General features: G+C 50.5%; 1 protein-coding gene across 1 annotated transcript in view; it reads left to right on the top strand.

The window, feature by feature from the left end:
* The window catches only part of CDH26 (cadherin 26), a 31,608-nt gene extending 17,815 nt beyond the window's left edge, over positions 1 to 13,793 (top strand). Inside the window, 8 exon segments of the mRNA XM_044262574.1 lie at positions 164 to 292; positions 2,119 to 2,304; positions 3,549 to 3,653; positions 3,655 to 3,846; positions 6,025 to 6,109; positions 7,363 to 7,473; positions 7,476 to 7,598; positions 13,657 to 13,793. Of these exon segments, the coding sequence (XP_044118509.1) occupies positions 164 to 292; positions 2,119 to 2,304; positions 3,549 to 3,653; positions 3,655 to 3,846; positions 6,025 to 6,109; positions 7,363 to 7,473; positions 7,476 to 7,598; positions 13,657 to 13,793 (1,068 nt within the window).
* Positions 13,794 to 22,385: the final 8,592 nt, after the last annotated feature.

Raw genomic sequence — 22,385 nt, 5'->3', positions numbered from 1 at the left:
AGATGTGTTCTTGATCTTGGAGCCTGGACTTAAGATTTATGTTTATAGTGGAAAACCCTCTGTGGCTGGCGTTGCTATTGAATTTGTGATAATGCATTATTACTTCATTAATACCTCCCTTTGCTGTAGTGCGGGCTGGACCGTTCTTGTCCTTCCCATCTAGACTGCTCCGTGGTTTACGCTGCTTGTTGGAGCGAAGGATTTGGGAGAACCTCCCTTGACGTCTATGGCCACGGTTCACGTGAACGTGCAAGAAGGCAACAACCACCGGCCCACGTTCACCCGGGAGAACGTACTGCACCTGGACGGCCCGAGATGCCACATCCCCGACCCCGAGTCCCCGGCTCAGCTCCGCTGAGGGAATTCTCCGTAGCCCCCAGGATACACGTCGCTCTCCAAGATCACTCAAACCAGACGGAGGCGTCCCCCGTCCTGATAGAGAATCATTGAGTAACGGACTTGTGAGCTCACGTGTCCTTTTACTGTTTTGAGCCGAACGCTGTGCTTGGAACGGTCTCGTGCGTGCTTTCGTCTGGAACTGCCGGGGTTTGCACGTGATGTCTGCCTTACAGACAGGGATGCCGAGGCACCGGGGAGAGAAGGACTCCGTGCTTACATGGCAGAGAAGTCTCTCAGGTCCGCACTACTGACCGGGAAAGGGGAGTTCATGGTCGCGGGGTCAGGGTCGGCGGCCCGGAGCTCTGCAGGATGTTGGGCAGCAACCCTGCCCTCTGCCCACGAGACATGAGATGCCGGGGGCACCTCCCAGGCGTGAGAGCCCAGAATGTCTGCTGCCATTGCCTGGCATCCCCTGGAGGGCAGGCTTGCCGCTGGGGTGAGAAGCTAGACCTGAGCTTTTCATACAACATCTGGAGTTCTGGAATAGTGAAGATTTTTATATCGGGCTCCACACGGGATTTCACATGCTGCCAATCCCCGTGTGTGAAGAAAGCACTGGAACCCATTATTGCAGATCATTTGGAAATGCTGCATCCCTTGAGATAGGCAAGATTGCTAAAAACACTCAGGACTGGTTTCCTAGTTCATGTTTTTTGCTCTTTCATTTGCATTTTTTAAAAGAAAAATATCCATTTTACTTCTTTCTCCTGACCTCTCTCAGTGAGACCTTTCCCAACAACCGAGTTCACTCCCCAATGCAATATCCCACCCACAGTCCCTACCCAATGTGCATGTGCGCGGGCGCACACACACACACACACACACACTCATCTGCTCCCTGGGGATGGAGTTTTGCGGATCCTGCTCACACACCTAAGATAGAATCTGGCACGTTGGAGCCTTTGTTGAATATTGATAAATGCTACAAACAATTATTTTCAAAAAGTATCATTTGAAAAAAAAAGTAAAATCTGTATACCCGTGGGGTGCCTCGATGGCTCAGTCGGTTAAGGGTCCTACTCATAATCTCAGTTCATGTCTTGATCTCAGGGTCATGAGTTCGAGCCCCACACTGGGCTCCATGCTGGGTATGGAGCTTACTTTAAAAAAAATAAAATCTTAAAAAAATTATACAGAAAAGCTGAAATGTTTTCAAATGAAAACACTTTGCCAAGCAGTACAGAATAACTGAAACATATTAAAACTTGTTTTGAAATCCTTCTCTGGCTTAGTAAAAAGCTCTGCTCTCAAGACCGAGGCTGGGGAAAATAAGCCGTGTTTCCACGTATGTGTCAACGAGAAATTATCTTGTCACCGAGAGGACTAACAAACTACAGATCTACATATGTTAGAAAAATGATTGTCCTCATCTAAGCCACCATAAGAGTTCTATTTGAGAAGAGCTAGGTTTTTTTAGCAGCATAAACTTGGGTGTCCGTTATGATGTTAAAGATTCTTGGGAAAACAGTGCATCGAGTTGGAGTTCAGGGGGCTTCGAAAGCTGCTCGGCCGCAGACACGAGTCCCCGGGCGAAGGAGGAGAGGCTTGCGGCGTGGGCGAGATCAGGTGGAGCTTCAGATCGCTCGAGATCAAGTTCCAGAGCAAGGGAAGTAACATGTCCACGTTCCTGCGCGGAGGGCTTACGTTTTCTTTCCTGCTTTCTTTTTCAATTGCGTGTCTCTGCCTCCACGGTGCGGGCATGACCGTGGCCTCCCCCAGTACAGGATTCAGATTTCCGAAGGCCGCACCAGCCCGAGTGTGTGACGTCTCCCGGTCCGAGATGGGGACTTGCCGTTCACGTCAGCCTGGAGAGTAAGATTTCACATACTGAATGGCAACCAAGGGGGACATTCTGACATTCTGACTGACCCCGAGACCAGTGAAGGGATTTTAAATGTGATCAAGGTAAGGCCGTCGGGGGTTGGTGGGGGGCGCCCCTGCCAGGCCGCTGCAGCGCCGGGCCTGTCTTCGCAGGAGTGCCGGGGGCGAGGCGGGAGCTGGGGCTGGGGGACGCCTGCTGGGGGCCAAGCACGTGAGCTGGGGTGTGCTGTGTATCCAGTGGCGCCCAGTGAGGAGGGCAGGCTGGGTCGGGACAGCCAGTTGCCCCAGGCCCTTGGTCCTTCTGCCTTCATGGCTCCTCCCACCAAAATAATACAGTGCCAAGTTCTTCAACATTTAATTTTTTCTGTTTGAGGCAAAATGGATTTATATATAGAATTATGTAGGCAAAACAGTTTATGTAGATTCAAATAAAAATTTTTAAGACACTTTCTCTCTTCCTGAGAGATAATGTTTCCTTTGGAGTCTAAAAGTCCTTCCAAGGTGTACCTGGGCCCCTACAAGTCCTGTGGGCTCCTGGCGCTTCGCCTGGTGTGACTGAGGACAAGCTGGCCCCACAGAAAAGTAGTATTTTCTCCTTTCACTGACAACGAACCAAAGCCCAGAGAGGTTGGGTTGTTTTCACGAAGTCACACAGCTGGAGGAGGGGTTTTGACGAAGGTGGTCACTCCACTGCTCTTAGTTAGATCCTGGAGTGACCGGTGCTCCTTGGTCGGGTGGGCGAGTCAACCTGGGATCAGGTTCAAAGACAGGCCTGGGTCAGAGGGTCAGGGGTGGGGCCTGGGCTCCTGCCTGTCGGAGGAACAGGGTGCTGGGTGACGCCCGTGGGCCCCAACCGTGCTGTGAACAGCAAGGCTCAGGGGAGCTCCGTGCCAGATGCCGGGACGGAATATCTCACATATTCTTAGCTGTTCAGTCCTTTTAAGTCACTGCCCACTCTGCACCCTGAGCAACTATGATCATTAATTTCTGTATTTCCTTAAGCCCCTGTGGTTTTTTTTTCTTTTTTTGCAGCCGAGTTGCCTCATTAATGTTTCATTAGGTTATGGTTTTTGTTGCATTTTTCATTACTCTCTGATGGATGGTGGCTCTTTTCAACCCAGAGAGGGGGAGGAAAATAAAAACCCAAAAAACAGAACTCTGTAAGTGATTTGAAAATGGGCCGGCAACTGCCTTTTGATCATTACCAGAGACAGCGTCAATAATACATGAAACGCAAAGCCACACGCTTGAGTTGTGCGGCCCCGTGCGGAGCGCCCTCTCCAGGGAAGCAGCAGGTGCTCACGAAACCCTGTCTCTGGGTCCCGCAGCCCTTGGATTATGAAACGCGCCCTGCGCGAAGCCTCATCATCGCCGTGGAGAACGAGGAGCTGCTCTTCCCCGGCGAGGGGGCCAGGTCCAGGGGCCGGGGCGGGGGAGGTGGTGGCCAGCACCACTGTGAGCGTGCGGGTGACGGACGCCAACGACCCGCCAGACTTTCACCCCCGGAGCTTTGTCGTCGGCGAGGTCGATGGCGCCGGGCCTGGAATTCAGCTGGGAGTTTTCAGTGCTGCAGATCCAGACAGGGCGGCCGGCCCGGTAAGGTCAGACGAGAGGAATGGGGGGGGGGTCGTTTCAACGGAACCAGCCCGGTGTCCGCGGGCGTTCCTGTTGGACACCTGCCCTGTGGCGGGTGGGTGAGGTTGACGCCACCGTTACGAAAACACCAGAAGCCACCAGGAGAAGGCCCACTGGCCCACGTTCAGAGCCTCCTTCCTTCTGTACCTGCCTCTGATCCCTGCCCCCCAACACAGGGGGCTCATGCGTTCATGTCCCCTTGCACTTAGCACACATCGCTTTTACACGGTTTCCTTGTACTAAAATAATTCACATGTTTCTAGGTCCCTTTTTACCAAAGGGCAGCCCTTTGGCTTCTGGACAACAGAAGTTTTGTTTTCTTTCTTTCTTTCTTCCTTTTTTTAAAAATTTAATTGTGGTAAAATATATTTAACAAAAAGTTTACTATTCTAGCCATTTTTAAGTGTATAGTTCAGGGGTGTTAAGCACATTCATATTGTGCAGTCATTCCCACCGTCTGTCTCCAGAACTTCTTGGTCTTATAAAACTGAAACTGTCCCCATGAAACAAGCCCCCCCCCCATTTCTTTTCCCCAGGCATTGGCAACCACCATGCTCGCTTCTGTCTCTGTCGACCTGATTACTCGAAGTGCTTTGCAGAAGAGAACCGTACAGTATTTGTCTTTCTGTGATCATGTATTTCACTGAGCATGGCATCCTCCAGGCTCGTCCACGTGGTAGCGTGTTACAGACACAGACCTTCCTTCCTTTTCTTTTTTTTTTTTTTTAAAAGATTTTATTTATTTATTTGATAGACAGAGATCACAAGTAGGCAGAGAGGCAGGTAGAGAGAGAGGAGGAAGCAGATTTCCCGCTGAGCAGAGAGCCCAATGTGGGGCTCGATCCCAGGACCCTGGGATCATGACCTGAGCCGAAAGCAGAGGCTTTAACCCACTGAGCCACCCAGGCGCCCCCCCTTCCTTCCTTTTCAAGGCTGAATAATATTCTGTGGTCTGCACAGCCCGCACTGTGCTCACCCCCTCACCTGAGGGCGCACACCTGGATTGCTCAGTGTTTTGCCACAGACTTGCCATAATCCCTAGGAAGACGGCAGAGTGGGAAGCACCAGGATCGTCTCTCCACTCAGACCACTGCACTGGAAGAATCTGTCTCACGAACCTAGTTTGGAACTCTGGAGTCTGTTGAAGGCTTGCAGCTGCCAGAGAAACGCTTAGATGGTAAATTGCAGTTAATTTTGGTCAATTATGGCTCTGAGCACAATAGTAGCAATCCTACCCTCCCTACCCTCAGCTGGTGGCCGGCAGCTGTGCACCTGTTCCTGGAATGGTCCAACGTAGTTTGCAGGAGCCAGAGTGGGCAAAAACCCTCCATCCTGAAATACCAGGGATGTATGCACTGCTCACTGTCTGCTGCTTTCATTCCCAGAGGTGCCAAGAGGAAGGCAGCCATTGGTTGCGCCCCTCCCCTGATGTGGCAGACCCCCTCCCCCACCAGCTGAAGTGTCTTCAGGGGATTGGATGGACAGGTGCCATCACTTTTCCCTCTTCCTTGTTTGCTTTTTCCTATTTCGGGAGCCAGACATTGAAATCTTGGACATTCCACAACAACCGCATGTTTGAGGAAAATCAGAGGGTGGCCAGCATGCCCAGGGAAAGGGACAGGAAAGGCCTGAGAGGACATTAAGTTGAGAGGCTGATCCTCAGCACAGAGACATCCTGTGATGGTCCAATGAACAAACAAAAATAAAATAAAAACGATAAGGAAAAACAAAAAACCCTGGGAAGGAGGAGAATCTGATCCTCAGAGGTCCCACGTTAGAGCCAAATGCCTAGTGTTCAAGGAAAAAAAAAAAACCAAAAACCACAAGGCACACAATGAAACAGGAAAGTGAGGCCCATTCAAAGGAAAAACAATAGATCATCAGAAACCGTCCCTGAAAAATACATGATGGCAGATCGGTTAGATGAAGGCTTTCAAACAACAGCCTTAAAAATGCTCAAAGACCTAAAGGAGGATGTGGAGAAAGCCCGGAAATGGTGTGTGAATGAAACGGAAATGCCAGTAAGGAGACAGAACACCTAACAAGAAAGGAGAAGGGTGATGAAAGGCTCACTGTCAGAATTACTTCATACGTAAATGGATTAAACTCTTTAATCAAAAGACAGAGACTGGCAGAATTTTATACATTCCAGTCCATGCCTTCTGCAAGAGACTCACCATGCAGCAAATCGACCGAGAATCTCCTTATGTAAATCACAGCTTTTACACAATCATCTTGCAGGCTGTTGATGATGGTAAGTGTTTACCCAAAATTAGGGGAGGCGGACGTGTGTTTCCTTGCTTCCTGAGGGGAAATGACACTAGTGAGAGTCTTTCCCCACAACTGGGAAAAATAAATAAAATAAACCTTTTTAGCACTATGCATCCATCCTGGCAACTACTCTTCATGATAATTTTTGAAATGGCAAAGCAAGGACCAGTGCCCTGGGGAGAGGGGCAGGATGCATTCAGAAGAGACGATGTAGGCAGCAAGGAAGCCGCCAGTAGACCTGATGTCCATTTCATCCCTCCATAAAACAACTCTGCAGCTCTTCCTCAAAGTTGGTGTGGGTGGCAAATGTTTAGCACAGTTTCCCTGTCCTTGGAATGGCTGATCAGCTCTGGTAAATGTGACTGTGTGGGACAAATTTGTCGTAAACCGGGGTGCGCAGCGCTCTGAGCGGGTTACAACCCTTTTCTTTATGATCTCCCAAGGCTGGACTTCGAAACCTGCCCAAGCACAGAGCTGAATAAACAGCGACTCTCAAATAACTTTAATAATTGTGTTTAAGGAGTCTCTGAGTTACAGCCCAGGTTTTGAGGGAAATGTCGGTGTAGGTCCATTTGTATGAGGTTGTGGGTGACGTGTGTAGGTGGTATACACAGATGTATATGGATGATGTGGTAGATGCTGTACGAAGTTGTAGATGTTGTATGATGCTGTAGCAGAATGTTGGTTAGGAAGATGTGAAGTCTGTGTTCCTAATCAGTCTGAGGTGGGGAGATGGCAAGGGGGGGTCCATCTTCCAGGGACCTGAAGGAACAATGTGGTGGGGTCCAGAGTACCCACTGTCCAGTGACCCCTAATGGTTAACACATTGCAAGACTGTAGTGTCTGGTGATAACCGGGACTCAGACATGGACACAGCCAAAGGCCAAACATCTCCATCTCCATGTCACACCCATTTCACTCCTGCCCCGCTCCCTTCTTTACACCTGGCATGACTCACCAGGAAACACGAATGATTCCATTTTCTACCTGGTTCTACAAATGATCTGAGGTGGCAAGTGTTTTGTTAACGTACCCTTCCCAGATACTCTGAATTTTCAGAAAAGCAGGAGAACAGAGCAAGCACCTAGGGGAGAGCCTATGACCTTGAAAAGGAAGTAGTTTCAGTGCAATGGCTCCTTCCCTGAGAGGATGACATTGCCCATTCTCCGGGGGTATGTGCGCATCGAGAGGTCTCTCTAAATTAACAAGCAACCCCTCCTGGAATTCCATTTCCAGGCCTCCCGCCACAGACCGGGACGGGGACCCAGATGCTTTTCCTGTCTGACATCAACGACAACGCCCCCGCTCTCCATCCCCGTTCTCGATACGTGGAGGTCGGGGAGTCTGCGCTGAGACCCTCCTTCTCCAGACTGAGGGTGCCGACCTGGAGCCCTATGCCGACCCCTTTACGTTTGAATTGGACAATTCGTGGGAAAGAGCAGGAGACACATGGAAGCTGGGGGGAAATTGGGGTGAGTATTTGTATTGGTTGGGGATAAAGCACTGAAAATAACCTGACTCAAACCGACCCAGGAAAGGAATAATGATGATAATAACAACAACAACAATAATAATAATAAATTGGCTTTTGTAACTGAGGGAGATGCCAGCCAAGCCTGTGTTCTCGCAGAGCTGGGCCTGGGTGCTCAAGGAACGTCCCTGGAAGATGTTTGTCCTGTGGCTCTGCCTTTCCCTGGGTCCCTTCATTTCCAGGCAGGCTCTCCTCTGGGTGGCAGGTGGCTGCTGGGAGTCCCCGGGACTCACCCGAGTGTGTGGCAAAGGTATTTATATCACTGTGTGGCTTCGGTCAGCTGCCCCATCACTTATTGTGGGTTGGGGTTGGGACGGCAGATCTGCTGATTGGCTGCTTCTCGTTGGGCTCTGGGCTTCGCATGTCCTGACCTGCATGGGCTGACAGTTCAGGAACTGGGGGCTCTCCCGAAGAAGACCTGGGGTGCTGTTCCCAGGAGCAGCCATGGGCATCTGCTGTCAACATTCTCCTTGGAGCCTCTATCAGTGTGTCCGTAGGATGTACCCTATTTTGTAGATGGAACTGTGAGCTCCTGTTTACAGCTCCCAGACCCAGAGTGTGTCGTAAACCATTGAACTTTGCCCCAAACAAGCTCTGACCTTTGCCCTCAGCTTCTGGAAGATGAGCTCTAGGCCTTTGGGATGTCTTGCCTGAAAGGAATGCCTTCCTTTACCTTGGGCTTGTGCCCAACAGATACAGACATGATTTAGGGTGGGGGCTCTGGGTCCTGTGGACAGCCGCTGATCTCCAGCAACACTGGGGACCAAGGTCAGCCGTTGGATGGCCAGGCAGATTCACACGACCGAGTCTGGCTGAAGACCCTGCACACAAGGCTCAGGGGAGCTCCCCTGGCTGGCAGCGCTCCACGCATGCGGTCACTCACTGACCTGGGAGGTCCGTCCTGACTGCTGGAGAACGGAGAGCTCGGAGTCTGGTGCTGCTCTGGAGTCTGCCCCACGTGCTTCTTCCCTTGGCCAGTTTTAATCCATATCCTGTTGCTGTGCTGGATCATAACTAGGACCACACAGCCTTCAGGGAGTCCTACGGTCCTTCCAGAGCACTTCCAAACCTGAGCACGGTCTTGAGAACCCCTGGACTGGGAGCTGGTCTCAGGCATACGGGAGGGTGGTGTTGGTGCCTTTTCCCTCCAACTTTGGACTCGGCTAACTTCTGTACAGAGCCGTGGCGCACGGGAGGGACTTAGTCGATCTCTGTTGAGTAGATAAGCAAGTGAGCAAATCAACTCGCACAGCGTCCACTTCCCTTCTGCGGGTCGGTCCGTGGAACTTTTAATGTTGAGAAGCCTCCTGCCTGGTAATTACTCAATTCATCAGAGACAAGCAGGTTCCCACGGCAGCCAACAGCACCCCACAACGCGCACAAGGTCCCTGGGCAAGCCCGCTCCGCGCCTGCCTGCGCCCAGCCTCACCTGCTGAGCTGTGAGCCCCATGACTCCGTGTAGCCCAAAAGGACAACAGCATCGGATGCCCCGGGCCCCAATTTCAGCCTGGCCGGTCACTGTCGTGACTTTCTGCCATGTGCTATGTCCCCAGGGCTAGTGTACTTTTTATCATATTTCTTTCTCTAAATCAACCTCGGTCCAAATAAAGTACATTTCTTTAAATAGGGCATTCTGTATTTCAACAGCAAACAAACAAACAAAAAACAGTTTTGGGGCGCCTGGGTGGCTCAGTGGGTTAAAGCCTCTGCCTTCGGCTCAGGTTGTGGTCTTGGGGTCCTGGGATGGAGCCCCACACTCTCTGCTCGGCAGGGAGCCTACTTGCTTCCCCCTCTCTCTGTCTGCCTGCTGCTCTGCCTACCTGTGATCTCTGTCTGTCAAATAAATAAATAAAATCTTTAAAAAAAGTTTCACTGGTATGAAGAGCAGAGAGGGAAGAGAAAAACAGACACAAGAGAAATAAAGCCCAGTAACTCTGGCTAGAGAAAGCCACCTACCACAGGCACAGGGTCCCGGAGGAAGGCAGAGATAGGAAAGCCATGCTGGTTCAGGGCCCCCCGGCCCCTGTGCCATCAGCATGTGGGTGAGGAGTCAGAAGGGGAGTCATTTTCTTACCATGCAATTTAGTGCCATTTAAGCCTGTGTTCCCAAATTGGTTAAACCTTCCCTTCTCTACAGGCTAGATGACCCCACTTCGGAAAACAGCGACTTAATCCAGGGCTGCCATAAATTATGGAGCAGGTGCCTGGCCGGGGGTGAGCAGGTGCAGGTCCCGCAGGCATTCTGCCCACCAATCCGTGCTGGGAAAGGGCTGCCCTTTCTCTCCGGTGTGGACACTGTGTGCACTGGGCTGGGGGTACTTCCTCCCTGGCTGGTCTGTCAGCCTCCAGAGGCCCGAACGATCGCTCCCGAAAAGCATGCGTACAGCTCGGCTTTACTGAGTGTGCTCTGGGGGTGTGCACCCCGCAAGGACCATCCTGCGGACACTTCACCAGAGCCCCTGGGGGAGGGTAGTCCGCTTTCTCCATCTCCATCTGCGGGGGATGAAGCCAAGGCGTCGGTTCCCGTCTCTCCAGGCGTCTGTTCCCTGCGCTGCGCCCCGCTCGCAGAAATTGCTCCGGTGGCTCCTGGTTAGCCATGCTCCCACGGCGCACCCCCCCTAAGTGAGGACGGCCTGACTTACTGGGTAACCTGTTTTAAAACCTGCTCGAAGCATGGAGTCTCTTCAACCGTGGTTAAGATCTGTTGCCTGCTTTATTCTCTTTGAAATTCTGCTTCGTTATCGAAAGGCCTCATAAACTAGGACGCCCGAAGCAGAAATGGCCGAGAGCCCCATCCTTCACTCGTCTGCGTCCCTGGCCTGGTCTCACGCACGTGCTACCCCGTGCTCAGACTTCTACAGTATGGCAGGGGGATCGCTGGGGTCCCCTCCTACAGTCACCGCTGGCCACGCGCTTTGTTTCCAGAGTCTCCTGGCACGTCTCCGCGCCTCCCCTCTTCCACTCGCATTCTCCCTCCCGTCTTTAGCGCCAGTGTCGATGGGCAGAGGAGCGTAGGGCAAGGGGAAGGGGCGGAAGGGCACAAGCGCATTATCTTCTGAGTAAGTCAGCATCTCCCCCAGGATCTACAGGACATGCTACCACTGGCAGCGAGAGCACTGGACCAGGAGTACTTGGTCTCAGGGACCCCAGGGCATTATAGAAGTTCACCTCCTCTTGCCGTAAGTCCCCTAATGGTTGACAGTTGGTTCCCTTGAGGGGTGGCCTTTCTAGAAGATTCTGTGATACCAGTAGAACAAATACAAGTCAATGAAAACCTCATTTATCTAACTAGCTAAGGTTATTGTTGGTTGTTAAAACGTTATTTGACAGTCCCGATCACATATGATGCTTTTTAGAACGCCCACAAATGAATACGTTTTTTTCAAGTCCATCTGAGGGTGTCGGGGTCACCTGGAAGGTTCTAAGCACATTGCTTTGGCCCCGCATTTCAGTCCCATCTTTGGTTGCAAAAGCCGAGTAAGGTCCGCTTGGTGCCATGGGCAACCCTGAGCCCTGACACCCTCCTGCATCATGTCTTCATACACTTTTTGCACAAATTCTAGAACTATCGCTACGCTTTTAAAAATGATTTTTCTGGGGGATGCCTGGCTGACTCTGTTGGTAACGCGTGTGACTCTTGATCTCAGGACCACATTCAGTTCCTACGTTGGCTGTGGATCTTACTTTAAAAAGTAAAATAAAACAAAATCTTTAAAAAGTAAAATGATTTTTTTTCTGAAATAATTTGGCTTGTAAGAAGTTGTAAAAATAGGTCAGACTCCCTGTGTACCCTTCATACAGATCCCCCCGAGGATAACGTAACCATAACACTTGATCAAAACCAGAAAACCCACTTTGGTGTAACACAATTAAGAGAGGTTTCAAAGAGAGACCTTATTTGTACTGCCTCAGTATAAGTAGGTACTACTTTAGCAAAAAATGTACTTTTTGGGGACAACTACTAAAAGAGATATTCAAGGTTCAAAAAAAGCTACAATGTTTGTGATGAAACCTCTAAAAAAGAATTCAAGATCTCTATAATTTCATTACCTTTCCTGGGGCTGTGTTTGAGCTAAGATAAAAATGTGGTGTTCTTTTCTGCACAAAGATGACGTCATGAACCCACCTTTGAAAGGGTTTGTGCATTCATAAATGTGTCCCTTTGGCCCTGGTAGGGCCGCCGTCATGGGCACAGATAGGCCGAGGCAGTCACATGGGGCCCTGTGCTGGTTTAAAGCTCTGTGGTCACCATCTTGAAAGTCTTAATATTGGGGCAAGTGGTCCCACATGTTTAAATTTTGCTCTGGGTCCTGCAAATTATGTCGCTGGTTTTGGGTTCCTAGGGATCACGAATGGACCTCATTCACAAATGTTGAGGCTATGCCCATGGCACCAACTGAGCCTTACTGGGCTTTTGGGACCAAAAATGGGACTTGAAAATCTCCTATTTTCAAACTCCATCCCCATCAAACAACCGAAAAGCTTTCCCATGGATTTTTGCTACGGATGGCTATGCTCACTAGAATCATGATTCCTTTAGTGCAGAAATTAAAAGCACTATGATGGCAAGAATTTCTAGTCATATGTCTGCATCCTTGGGTGATTTATATAAAACCAGTAGCATTTCTATCCTTATTATTTTGCTTTACTTATTTATGTATTTTTTATCCTCTTTAAGTTAACGGGTTGTGACATGCTTTTGGAGCCAAGAGGAGTGAGAAACAAGTATTCTACTCTTGTCAGTACAGATGAAGGTGTTACTATGGAAAGGGTCGCCTTACCCTGCTAACAACTGTGGGAAGCCCTGAGAATTAGAAATTTGAAAAAAATATGCCCAACATAAAAATAAAGTAAAAGGAGGCGTGAGTGTGGAAAAATGAATGATAAGTCATTAGAAACCACACATCTAGACTTGGAAGCAGAGGGTTTTTCGTCCCTCGCAAATTCCTTTTGCTGCTGAGTCACTAAGAACTTGGCCAAGGCCTGAACAGTCCTCTGTGTTCTTCGCAAGCTTACAGGAGTTTGGAGCTAAAGGGCCCCAGAGACCCTCTGGTTCATTTTGCTCCTCAACCTTTTTTTTTAGTTGCCAGATTCTTCTGTCACATGAGATCCTGGGAAGAGCACCATTATAAGTACAACAGTAAGAGCTGCTTCTTATTAGTATCTGTTTTGAGCACAGAGGCATAATATACACCCACCACCAAAGCCATCAGTAGAATCAGGGGTTCCCCTGGAAATAAAACAGAAGTCGATGTTGTGGATGTAGTTCGCAAAATCATTTTATCTTAGCATCTAATCCACTGCCACACATTGTCGTAAATCGGTTGTTAAAATATCAAGAAAATGTGGGGCACCTGGGAGGCTCGGTGGGTTGAGCCGCTGCCTTTGGCTCAGGTCATGATCTCAGGGTCCTGGGATCGAGTCCCGCATCGGGCTCTCTGCTCAGCAGGGAGCCTGCTTCCTCCTCTCTCTCTCTCTGCCTGCCTCTCTGCCTACTTGTGATCTCTCTGTCAAATAAATAAATAAAATCTTTTTAAAAAATCAAGAAAATTTGGATTTCTGCCAAGGAACAGTTTCAAATGTGAAGTTTTTAGGTGGCTCCACTTATAATACCAAGATTTCCTTTGATTTAGCAAACAGGAGATGGAAAATTCCTTGAACTCATATCATAAAAGCAAATTATGAAGTTTTTGTTTCTATTAACAAGTTGGGGGGGACTCAATTAAAAAGAAGTAAACCATTTTCCACTATATTAAAAGCCTGCCGGCTGGTTCCACTCTGCCTCCTTTCACCTCCAAAAGCCATGGCAATGAAAGGTCCCGCGATGACACCTGCAGGGCCTCGCCTCTCTCCAACACACACACAGGAGAGGTGTGCACACTGTCCTTGGCCTGACTCCTCCCCTGGACGGCCCTGCCCAGAGGCAGCAAGGGTACCGACCTGGGGAGCCGGAAGGGGGCTCCTCAGTGGTGCTGGCACTTGGCTTATTTGCTTCGCAGGTTTTCTAGGACACTGTGGTGCCCAGACGATGCCTGGACTTGAGGGCCCGGAAGATGGCAGAAACCCTGAGTCAGGTGGGAAGGGCATCCCTTTGCCCATGCGTCAGCTGTGGGTTCGGCTCCTGCCTCTGACTTGAGGCTCCCTGACCCTGTTCTGTGAGGTCCGGTTTGGGTGGTCCTTCTGCTGGCCCCTCCCCTTGGCTGTTAGAATGATGCCCCACGTGGCACCGTGGCCCCAGGAACGCGAGTCTGGCCCTCGGAAGTCACAGCCTGGGGCCTCCCCTGTGTCAGGCCCCAGAGTGGGGGCTGCAGGTCTCCATGAGGGCCCGAGGCCGCAGGGAGTCCGGTCGCTCCCCAGCCCTGCAGACAAGACCACAGACACTCTCCAAGTCTAGAGGCAAAGCCACACTGTCCAGCCCCTTCTGGGAAGAGCCGCCCCCCCCCAGCCCTGCAGCCTGTGGCCGCAGAGCAGTGTCTGCCCATTTCTCCCTAAGCTGACGCAGCGCTGTGAGGTCAAGGTCGTGTCACCCGACTGTGCGACACGTGGTGGCGGAAGACCGGCCGCCAGAGCAGGAAACGTGGGCTCAGGGACGTTGCTCCAGGTGGTCAGCGACAAGGACGCAGACCCAAGGCCGGGCTTGGCGGGCTCATAGCAGACCCCGGCTCCTCGAACGACCACCCCCATCTCGGAAGGACACGTAGACCCCCTCGACCCCCCATCGGTGAAGGAGCCCTGAACAGTGCGCTGCCAGCCAGGGCACCGCCGCATGGAGCAGCCGCACAGATACCGCCGACCCGCGCTCACATGCGGCTGCGCCAGGGGGACTGGGCGGACGCGGACGAAGGTCCACACCCAGCGGGGAAGCCCTGTCCCCCTCCACCCGCCTGCCCGAGGAGAAAAGCGCAGAGGAAAGGCCCGGCTCTTTGTCCCCCGAGACTTCCAGCGTCGGGGCGGGGGCCTGTGCTGGGCCCCGGACCTCCCGCTTCTGGAGTCGCTGACCCTGTCGTCGGCCTCGCGGGTCTGCAGCCGAGCCCACAGCCGCAGCTCGCGGCACTTCCCCCCAGCTCCGCGCGCCCCGGGTCCTTCGTGGATCACGGACTCGGCTGGGGCGGAGGCACCTGTGGGTCCCGCAGGGCCGCGGCCAGAGCCCGCGCGCGACCTCTCCTCCTGCCCGCACCCCTGCGTCCCCGCCCGCACCCCTGCATCCCTGACACGCGGTGAGCGCAGCTCCAGAGCGAACAGATGCCCGCGGGGCCTACCCGTGTACACGCAGGGCTCAACGCCGAGCTTCGGAGGGGCTCCTGGGGTCCGAGGAAGCTGGGGACAGCGGGCTGGGAGCTCGGGGACACAGGTGCTCCCCAGGGCTCCTCCACTTTGGCCTTTGGCCGACTTTCCGCCATCTCCCTCCTCCTGGCGCTCTGGGCCCTCCGGTTCTGCTCGTCCTCGGGCCCTCGGTGAGCTCAGCCCCTCGGGACGGCCGGTGGGCGACAGCCGGGAACGCTCTGGCCACGCCCGCCCCGCCTGCGCTGCCGGCCGGTTCCCACCGCACCCGCCTGCGGTGTCGCATAGTGAGCGGGTGACGGCCCTTTAACCTGCAGGTCCGTCCCACCAACGCTTCCTGCGTCCCTCAGACCAGAAAAAGCCAGAAAAGTCCTCACGGAGAAATGACCTGGGTCCTGAAGGATGAGCGGGAGTTTGCTCAGAGGAGGCTGGCTGGGGGCGGCGGTCATTCGAGGGGAAGGGACAGCGGGTGCACGTGCCAGGAGGGGACACGCCAGGGCAGGGTGAGGGAGGGGTCACCCGTGAGCACCACAGGCGGGAGAGGGCGGGAGCAGGGCGAGGTGGCCGTCCTCCCTCCCAAAAAGCAGCTACCAGGTCGACGTCTGGCTGTCTCCCCTCAGCCCGGCGCCCTTCGTTTCTGAGCCGGTGGAAACGTCTGTGACGGCGGGGATGTGACAGCAGGGACTGACAGCGGGGGACGGAAAACGGCCGCCTGACACCGCATTGGGGGTCGCACCAGCGGGGCCTGGAGAGGACGGTCTGGTGTGGAAGGACCCAGCCCTTCCTCCTCTTTCTCTGGCTTTTCTTCAGAAGCTCCGTGGCCTGGACGCGCTCGCAGGTGACACTGGGGACCCGCCGCCCATCTACGCGGGGGAGGGAGAGTGTGAAGGAGCAGAAAGCCTCAGCGCTCTTGCCTTCTCAGAGCCCGACCGGGACCCCTGGGCTTCACAGGCTGCTGCACGTAAGGAAACGCATTCTAAGTCAGGCAGTCCTTCCTAAAAAAAAGTATTTTGGGGAAGTGGACTAATTCGTGGAAGGTAATCACTGTTCAAGGACCTTCTTCTCCCCCACCCTCCTCTTTCTCCTTCTTAAATCCCTCCTCGCCCTAACACAAGGGCCTGGATTAAATGCTCTGATATTTTCAGAGCAGATGTCTTGAATCAAAGCAAAACAATAGGTCATGCTTTTTTTTTAATGTGAAATTTTAGAGAAATCTTAATTTAATACTTTGTTTCTATTAGCAGCCCTGCTCTGAGGGGAAATAAAATGATAACTTATAGATTACACAGCAGTTTGGTAACAACAGGTAATACTGGGGAAAATGAAAATGGATTACTTTTAGTAATTATGTACATTTCTGTAATTATGATCCTGCTTCAGTTTAAGTAAGAAAATAGATGCATAGGGAAATGTCTTTTGTAATATTTGTGATCAGTTTTTTAGTAGTTGTCAAGAAATAAATATTGATTCCTTTTCACTTTTGAGTAAATAAGTATGTTATAAGACAAATTATAATGTGTAACACTTTATTTTATTTTATTTTATTTATTTGACACAGAGAGAGAGAGAGATCATAAGCAGGCAGAGCAGCAGGCAGAGAGAGAGGGGGAAGCAGGCTCCCTGCTGAGCAGAGAACCCGATGCGGGTCTCGATTCCAGGACCCCAAGATCATGGCCCGAGCTGAAGGCAGAGGCCCAACCACTGAGCCACCCAGGCTCAGTGTTACACCCAATGTGTAACACTTAAAAAGTAGTACACGCTGTAACACACGAATGGACACAATGTAACTTGTATTTATTATGAACATGAAAGAATTCTAATTGAATGAATAAATTCCAATTAGATTTTATCTTTAAACAAAACCCAAACTTTAACCAGTTTTTTACTTACCCACTTACTGCTAGTTTAAGTGTGTGTGTGGTGGGGAGAGGAGCTTCTTTTAAAATTTTTTTTAGGGCGCCTGGGTGGCTCAGTTGTTTTGTGTCTGCCTTCGGCTCAGGTCATGATCCAAGGGTCCTGAGATCGAGGCCCACATCCAGCTCCCTGCTCAGTGGAAGCCTGCTTCTCCCTCTCTCACTCCCTCTGTTTATGTTCCCTCTCTCTCTGTGTCTCCCTGTCAAATAAATAAATAAAAAGTCTTAAAGAAAAATAATTTAAAAAAATTTAAATAGTGGGACATATACTCTAGAAATAGTTTTCCTGTCTGCGTAGAAGATGCGGGACGCAGGACAAGAACGCTGCAGGTTCCTGCTACCATGAGTCTCTGTGGGTCCGATCCCCCAACCACCTTATTTTGGACTCAAGATCAGAGAGGTTTAAATACATCTTGTTTAAGCCACTGCTCTTTTGGATTGTCTGCTGCCCATGGGCAAATCTAATCTTAACTGATCTGAAAGGAAGGATCACGAGGGGAGCCACAAGGAGAGGAACAGTGACACAATGATAGGGACGGCGATGGACAGTAGTAAAAGCAGAGTTTTCTTGACTGAGTCATTTTACTTAGTAAGTGGCTAAGCAAAATTGTAAGTGCTGTCAGGACACTTGAATAAATACGTTGGATATCTAAACGTCTCCGGCCAGATTCTAAAAATGTATATAATGGATGGGCATCATCTTTGGTGAGAGCCTTCTCACACCCCAGGATCGATCAGGAGGAAAACACCTTTGCTGTCTGATCGGTGAAGTATTACATCAAGTCGTTTTAGCTGACTCAGGGTGACAACTTGCCCTTCTTTCTGAAGAAGCTGTGCAGATACTCACTATAAAGAAATCTCACGTGTTTGCACATCGTTACTTCGCTCATCACCGAGGGCTCTGGGGAACTGAAAAGGAAGAAAAACCATCTCCGAAGCACTGGGACATCAACCTGACACTGAGGTAGAGAACAGCTGTGCAAATGCTGGAGTGATCCAGAAGAAAGTCTGGGGCATTTTCTGCATAATTTGGGATAAAAGTCAATTTTTAGAGAACTATACTTTTTGAGACTGAATTGTTCACAGGGATCAGTAAATGGTCATTGGACCTTCCTAGGTCTGGAGCAACGGTCAGAAAACACAGCAGCGCAGCCAGCAGGTATGGCCTGTAGGGGCCTACTTAGCCAGAGTGACTCCATCTCGGTTAAACAGCCATTTTGTTGTTTATGCAGTAAAACTTAAACTGACCCTGCACCCCCCCCCCCCAAAGGAACTTATTAAAAGCCTGGGAAACCAGTAAAATATGGTCGACCAGTCCCTGACAACAGAGCCCAAATACAAGGGCGGGTCAGGTCAGGTGGCGATACCAGAGCCCAGAATACAAAGATGAGTCAGGCCAGGTGGAGACATCCAATCAGTAAAGCACACATACTATCTCCCTAACCACCAAAGAATGTAAACCTGCCTTTTGGGTGCCAAACTAGGGCGCCAATTCTGACCAGAGTGATAGGCTAGTTCAAACAGCTTCTATGGGGGTAAATTGTAATTCAATTGGCCACCCGTGTGTGACCTAGCAAGACTATGCAACTTTCTCTGTGTGTTACAGTCTCATTGGCCAGGCTCAACCACATGGCCTTTGCGCTATAAAAGCTAGTCTGTGAGGCTGGGGGTCGTCACTCTCTCCGTAAGAGACGGACCCGGCCGGTCGGTTTGATTCTCGGTGCTGGCACGAAATAAAGCTTTGCTTGACCTTCGCTTTGTATCAGTCTCACTCCTTTGATCATGGACCCCATCATGGCCCACTGTCTGTTTTTGTAAATAAAGTTTTATTGGCACATAGCTATATTCTTACATTGTCTACATGCCACCAATGACTGGTTTTGTGCTGTCACAGCAGAGCCATAGGGCCCACCCCACAAAGCCAAACATAATTACTTTCAGGCCTTTAACAGAAAAAAGTATGCCAATCCCTTGTTTAAGGCTTTTTCTTTTAAACTCCATATTGCATCAAATGTTAAAGAAACGTATCTATAACCTGGGTTAAAAACAGACACCTTGCCATACAAATTTTGAAAGGTTTTTAAGCCAGCTTGCTTTCAGCGATGGGCAGCTTGTTTCATTTACTACTGGTTATGAAACTTGGCCATTGTGAATATTTGTGAATTCTTGCATCATGAGATGCTCTGCAACTAATTATTTTCAAAAGTAATAAAATACTGATGAAAAATTCATGAACACCGAATTTAGCAATTAACAAGGAGAACAAAGTATTATATTTTGTAGTACTTAATTAGACATTTATTAATTTTAATCTTGTTGCTCCCTTAGTGAATTTTGAAGACCATCGATATGTCTATAGATATAAATATATGGATATATAGATTTCAGATCTTGATCATTTTCATAGGTCTCAAGCTTTGGGTTATAGTGTCCAGTGGAGAAAAAGGCCCCATTAGCATGTGTATGAACACACCGGGTGCATAGACTTTCCCTTTAGGATGTCGGTCTGTATTATATATCATCACATTCCCCAACTGACATCTATAGGGAAAGTTCATGGATGTTCTCCCCACAAGTTCGTTCTCGAGTCTATGTACATGCTTTAAAAAGTTTCCATTAGAAACATCAGCCTCAGGAGGTTTTGGTGAAAATGTTGCCTCCAGTGGATTTACATACATTTGTGAACTAAATCAAGTCTCATTAATGGCAATGAAGTAGGCAATAAAACAGAAATAGTAAATATTTTCAGGGAAAATGTGATTTTATTAAGAACATTAGCCTCCGAATTACTTAGCAGCCCAAAGATAGCTGCCGTCTGAGAAGTTAAATATTTATTTTGCATTTCATCAATTTTGGTTTCCCATTTGCATTAACAATCTCATTGGTTTTATGGTGCTTTTCATCGGAGGTGTTTGTTTTGCTTACTTTTATGATTTACTGAACACGGAAGCTCTCTCAGTCTTTAAAACCTCCTCAAGGGGAACACTAGCCTGAGAACCCTCCCTTCATGGCCCCGCGAGAGAGGTGTAGCCACAGCCCCCTCCTCAAGGAAGGCTCGGGGACGCACACCTTGTCTGGTCGTTGTCTCCCCAGAAACGTGCATGTCATAGGCCAAATAACTCTGCCATAGTAAGGAGGATAGAGAACCCCGGAGCTAGGGGAACCGGAGAGACACTGGCACTGAAATATCTGTCACCTCTCCTTCCTCAATAAAAGAATCTTGACTTTTTTGCCATCTGGAATGGGACTGATCTCTCCATCTTCCTCTGAGCAGGTCTGGCCATGTGGCTAAGTTCTGGCCAATGGAAGGCAACTTCCAGGAACTGTTCTTGGTGAGTGGAGGTGTGCCTGTCTCTTCCCCGCCTTCTTCTTCTACTGGCTTGGGGGAGGATATGATGGCTGGTGGGGAGACAGCCATGTGGGACATTGCCATTAGAGCTGGTATGCGGTACAACAATAGGATAGGGCACGTGTGGGTCCCTGCTGCCACGGAGCCCCACTGGACCCCTCCATGGACTATCTTCCTCTGGGCTGAAAAGGAGGGAGGATTAAATGTCTTGTTTCAGCCACTGCTCCTTTGGGTTTTCCGTATCTGTCACTCATGGGCGAATCTGGTCTTAACTGCGAACAAAACGAAGGACTCAGAGCAGTGAGCAGGTAGCAGCAGAGCTGAGGCATTTGGCACCGGCTCGCTGGCCGTGGTCAGGTGGCAGGGACTCGGTATGGTGGGCTGCAGGCCTGGCCATGGTGACTGCGGAGAAATGGAGCATTTCAGAGCAGCTGGTCCCTACTGGATTTTGAAAAGTAGCCCATGTTTGGAACTAGGATTGAGGTAGGAAATGACAGGAGAAACCCATCATGTAGAAGTGTGGTAGCCGCTTCTCACTGCTGCTAGCAAAGCTTTGCAAGAGAGACGTGGGCCGTGGCTCCTGGAGGCTAGAGGGGTGGAACAAGCGGGACGCAGCCGTGCTAATGGTGACGCGCTCTGCCTGCAGTCTGCAATCGAAGTTGACCGAGAGCTTGGTAATTTGGAGCCTTGCAGGGTTGAAAAAGCAACTGCTATGTCTCTCAGATGACATCAGTAACAGGGATGGTTTTCTGCCAAGCAGCACACTTAGTGGAAAATAAAACCAGGGCCCCATCCTACCAATTTGCGAAGCTTGCAGCCAAAGCCCATTGCTTTGGAGGCTCAGGGTGGGCAGGACACCGTGCTTGGGGACAGGAGGAGCTGGCCCAGGCCAGCGAGCAAAGGCCAGGCCCTTCAGGGTTAGAAACTGCCTTGATAGACAGAGCTGAATGGAAACAAATACATCAGAAGAGTCTATATATTTTCGAATAAATGCTCTGCCACAGAAAGCACAGCCTGGTCGGGGAGAATCTGCGATTGTCCAACCCCAACGCAGTCCTTGGAACCACCGATCTGAAGGCCAAGAAGCAATGTGGCAACTGTGCCCCAGTATGTGGGCGGCCAAAGGGTGGGCGGTAGCTGAGACTACTCCCCCGGGCCCTGTCCCTTCTTTCCTTCCTCCTAAGGAATCAAGTCTGTGAGGTTCATCGACAGCAGGACTCCTCCAGATGAAAACCGTCCCCAGCCCCTCTTTGAACTAGACATGGCCAGGCGACCAAGTTCTGGGGTGCAGATGTAAAAGTGGACTTTTGGGGAGACACAGGGACACAGGACGCTTTGCACTGTGCAGCACGCATACAGAGGAGTCTGGAGCCTCGCCCCGGCAGGCCTCCGGAGCCTGGACTGGCACGCTTTAACAGGAGAGAAAAACAAACACGGGTCACTGTTACTTGGGGAACTGTGTCTGCTATTTGCAGCCAAAGCAAATGTCAAGCAGCCCAGACTAGATGACGTAACAAACACACCCACGTATAGAAAACAGCCTGGCGTACTACCGTGCGTGATGCGTCAGGGTAGTTACCTCAGTTCATTCGTTCAATTCACGGCACAGATTTTTTTTTCATTGTGTTCAAATTTTTGTACAATGACTGTTTTGTACTTACAATGTGCTGCATTTTTGCTTACTATGTTTTCGAAGCTCTTTTTACAAATATCACTGTCCAGTGGCCGAGCCTTTAAAATACCATCTTCTCTGGCTATGCTGTGTATTTTGACATTGGATTTGGTGTCTGACTGCCCAAAGTAATTCAGGACCCTTTTGGGTAAGCAGGTGATTCTGTTTTGAACTGCAAGTAGGTGCGAAGGTGCGTGGACCAGGCAGACCGTGGGTCCTGTCAGACGCTGGAGCTGGGGACATCCCCGGGCAGTGGCTCAGGGTGGGCTGACCGTGCCGGCCTGTCCTCTGCATTCTTGCTCTGCCTGTGTTAAGGCCACTGCCTTCATTCTGCACTTGTCGGTTGTGATGCTCACAGCCAGGCCCCCCACCGGCTCCCGAGGTTGAGGGCGCACCGGCACCTGGGGAGCAAGTGTTACCTCTGCTTTAACCAACAGGAAATTTCCCGAGGATGCTACATTGTGCAGGTGGAGACATAAAAAGCCACACACGCACGTGAGTCCAGGAAGGAGC

This window comes from Neovison vison, chromosome 8, assembly GCF_020171115.1.
Source record: "Neovison vison isolate M4711 chromosome 8, ASM_NN_V1, whole genome shotgun sequence".
Lineage (NCBI taxonomy): Eukaryota > Metazoa > Chordata > Mammalia > Carnivora > Mustelidae > Neogale > Neogale vison.
The sequence above is the reverse complement of the archived record's forward strand: the minus strand, read 5'-3'. Positions and strand labels throughout refer to the sequence as shown.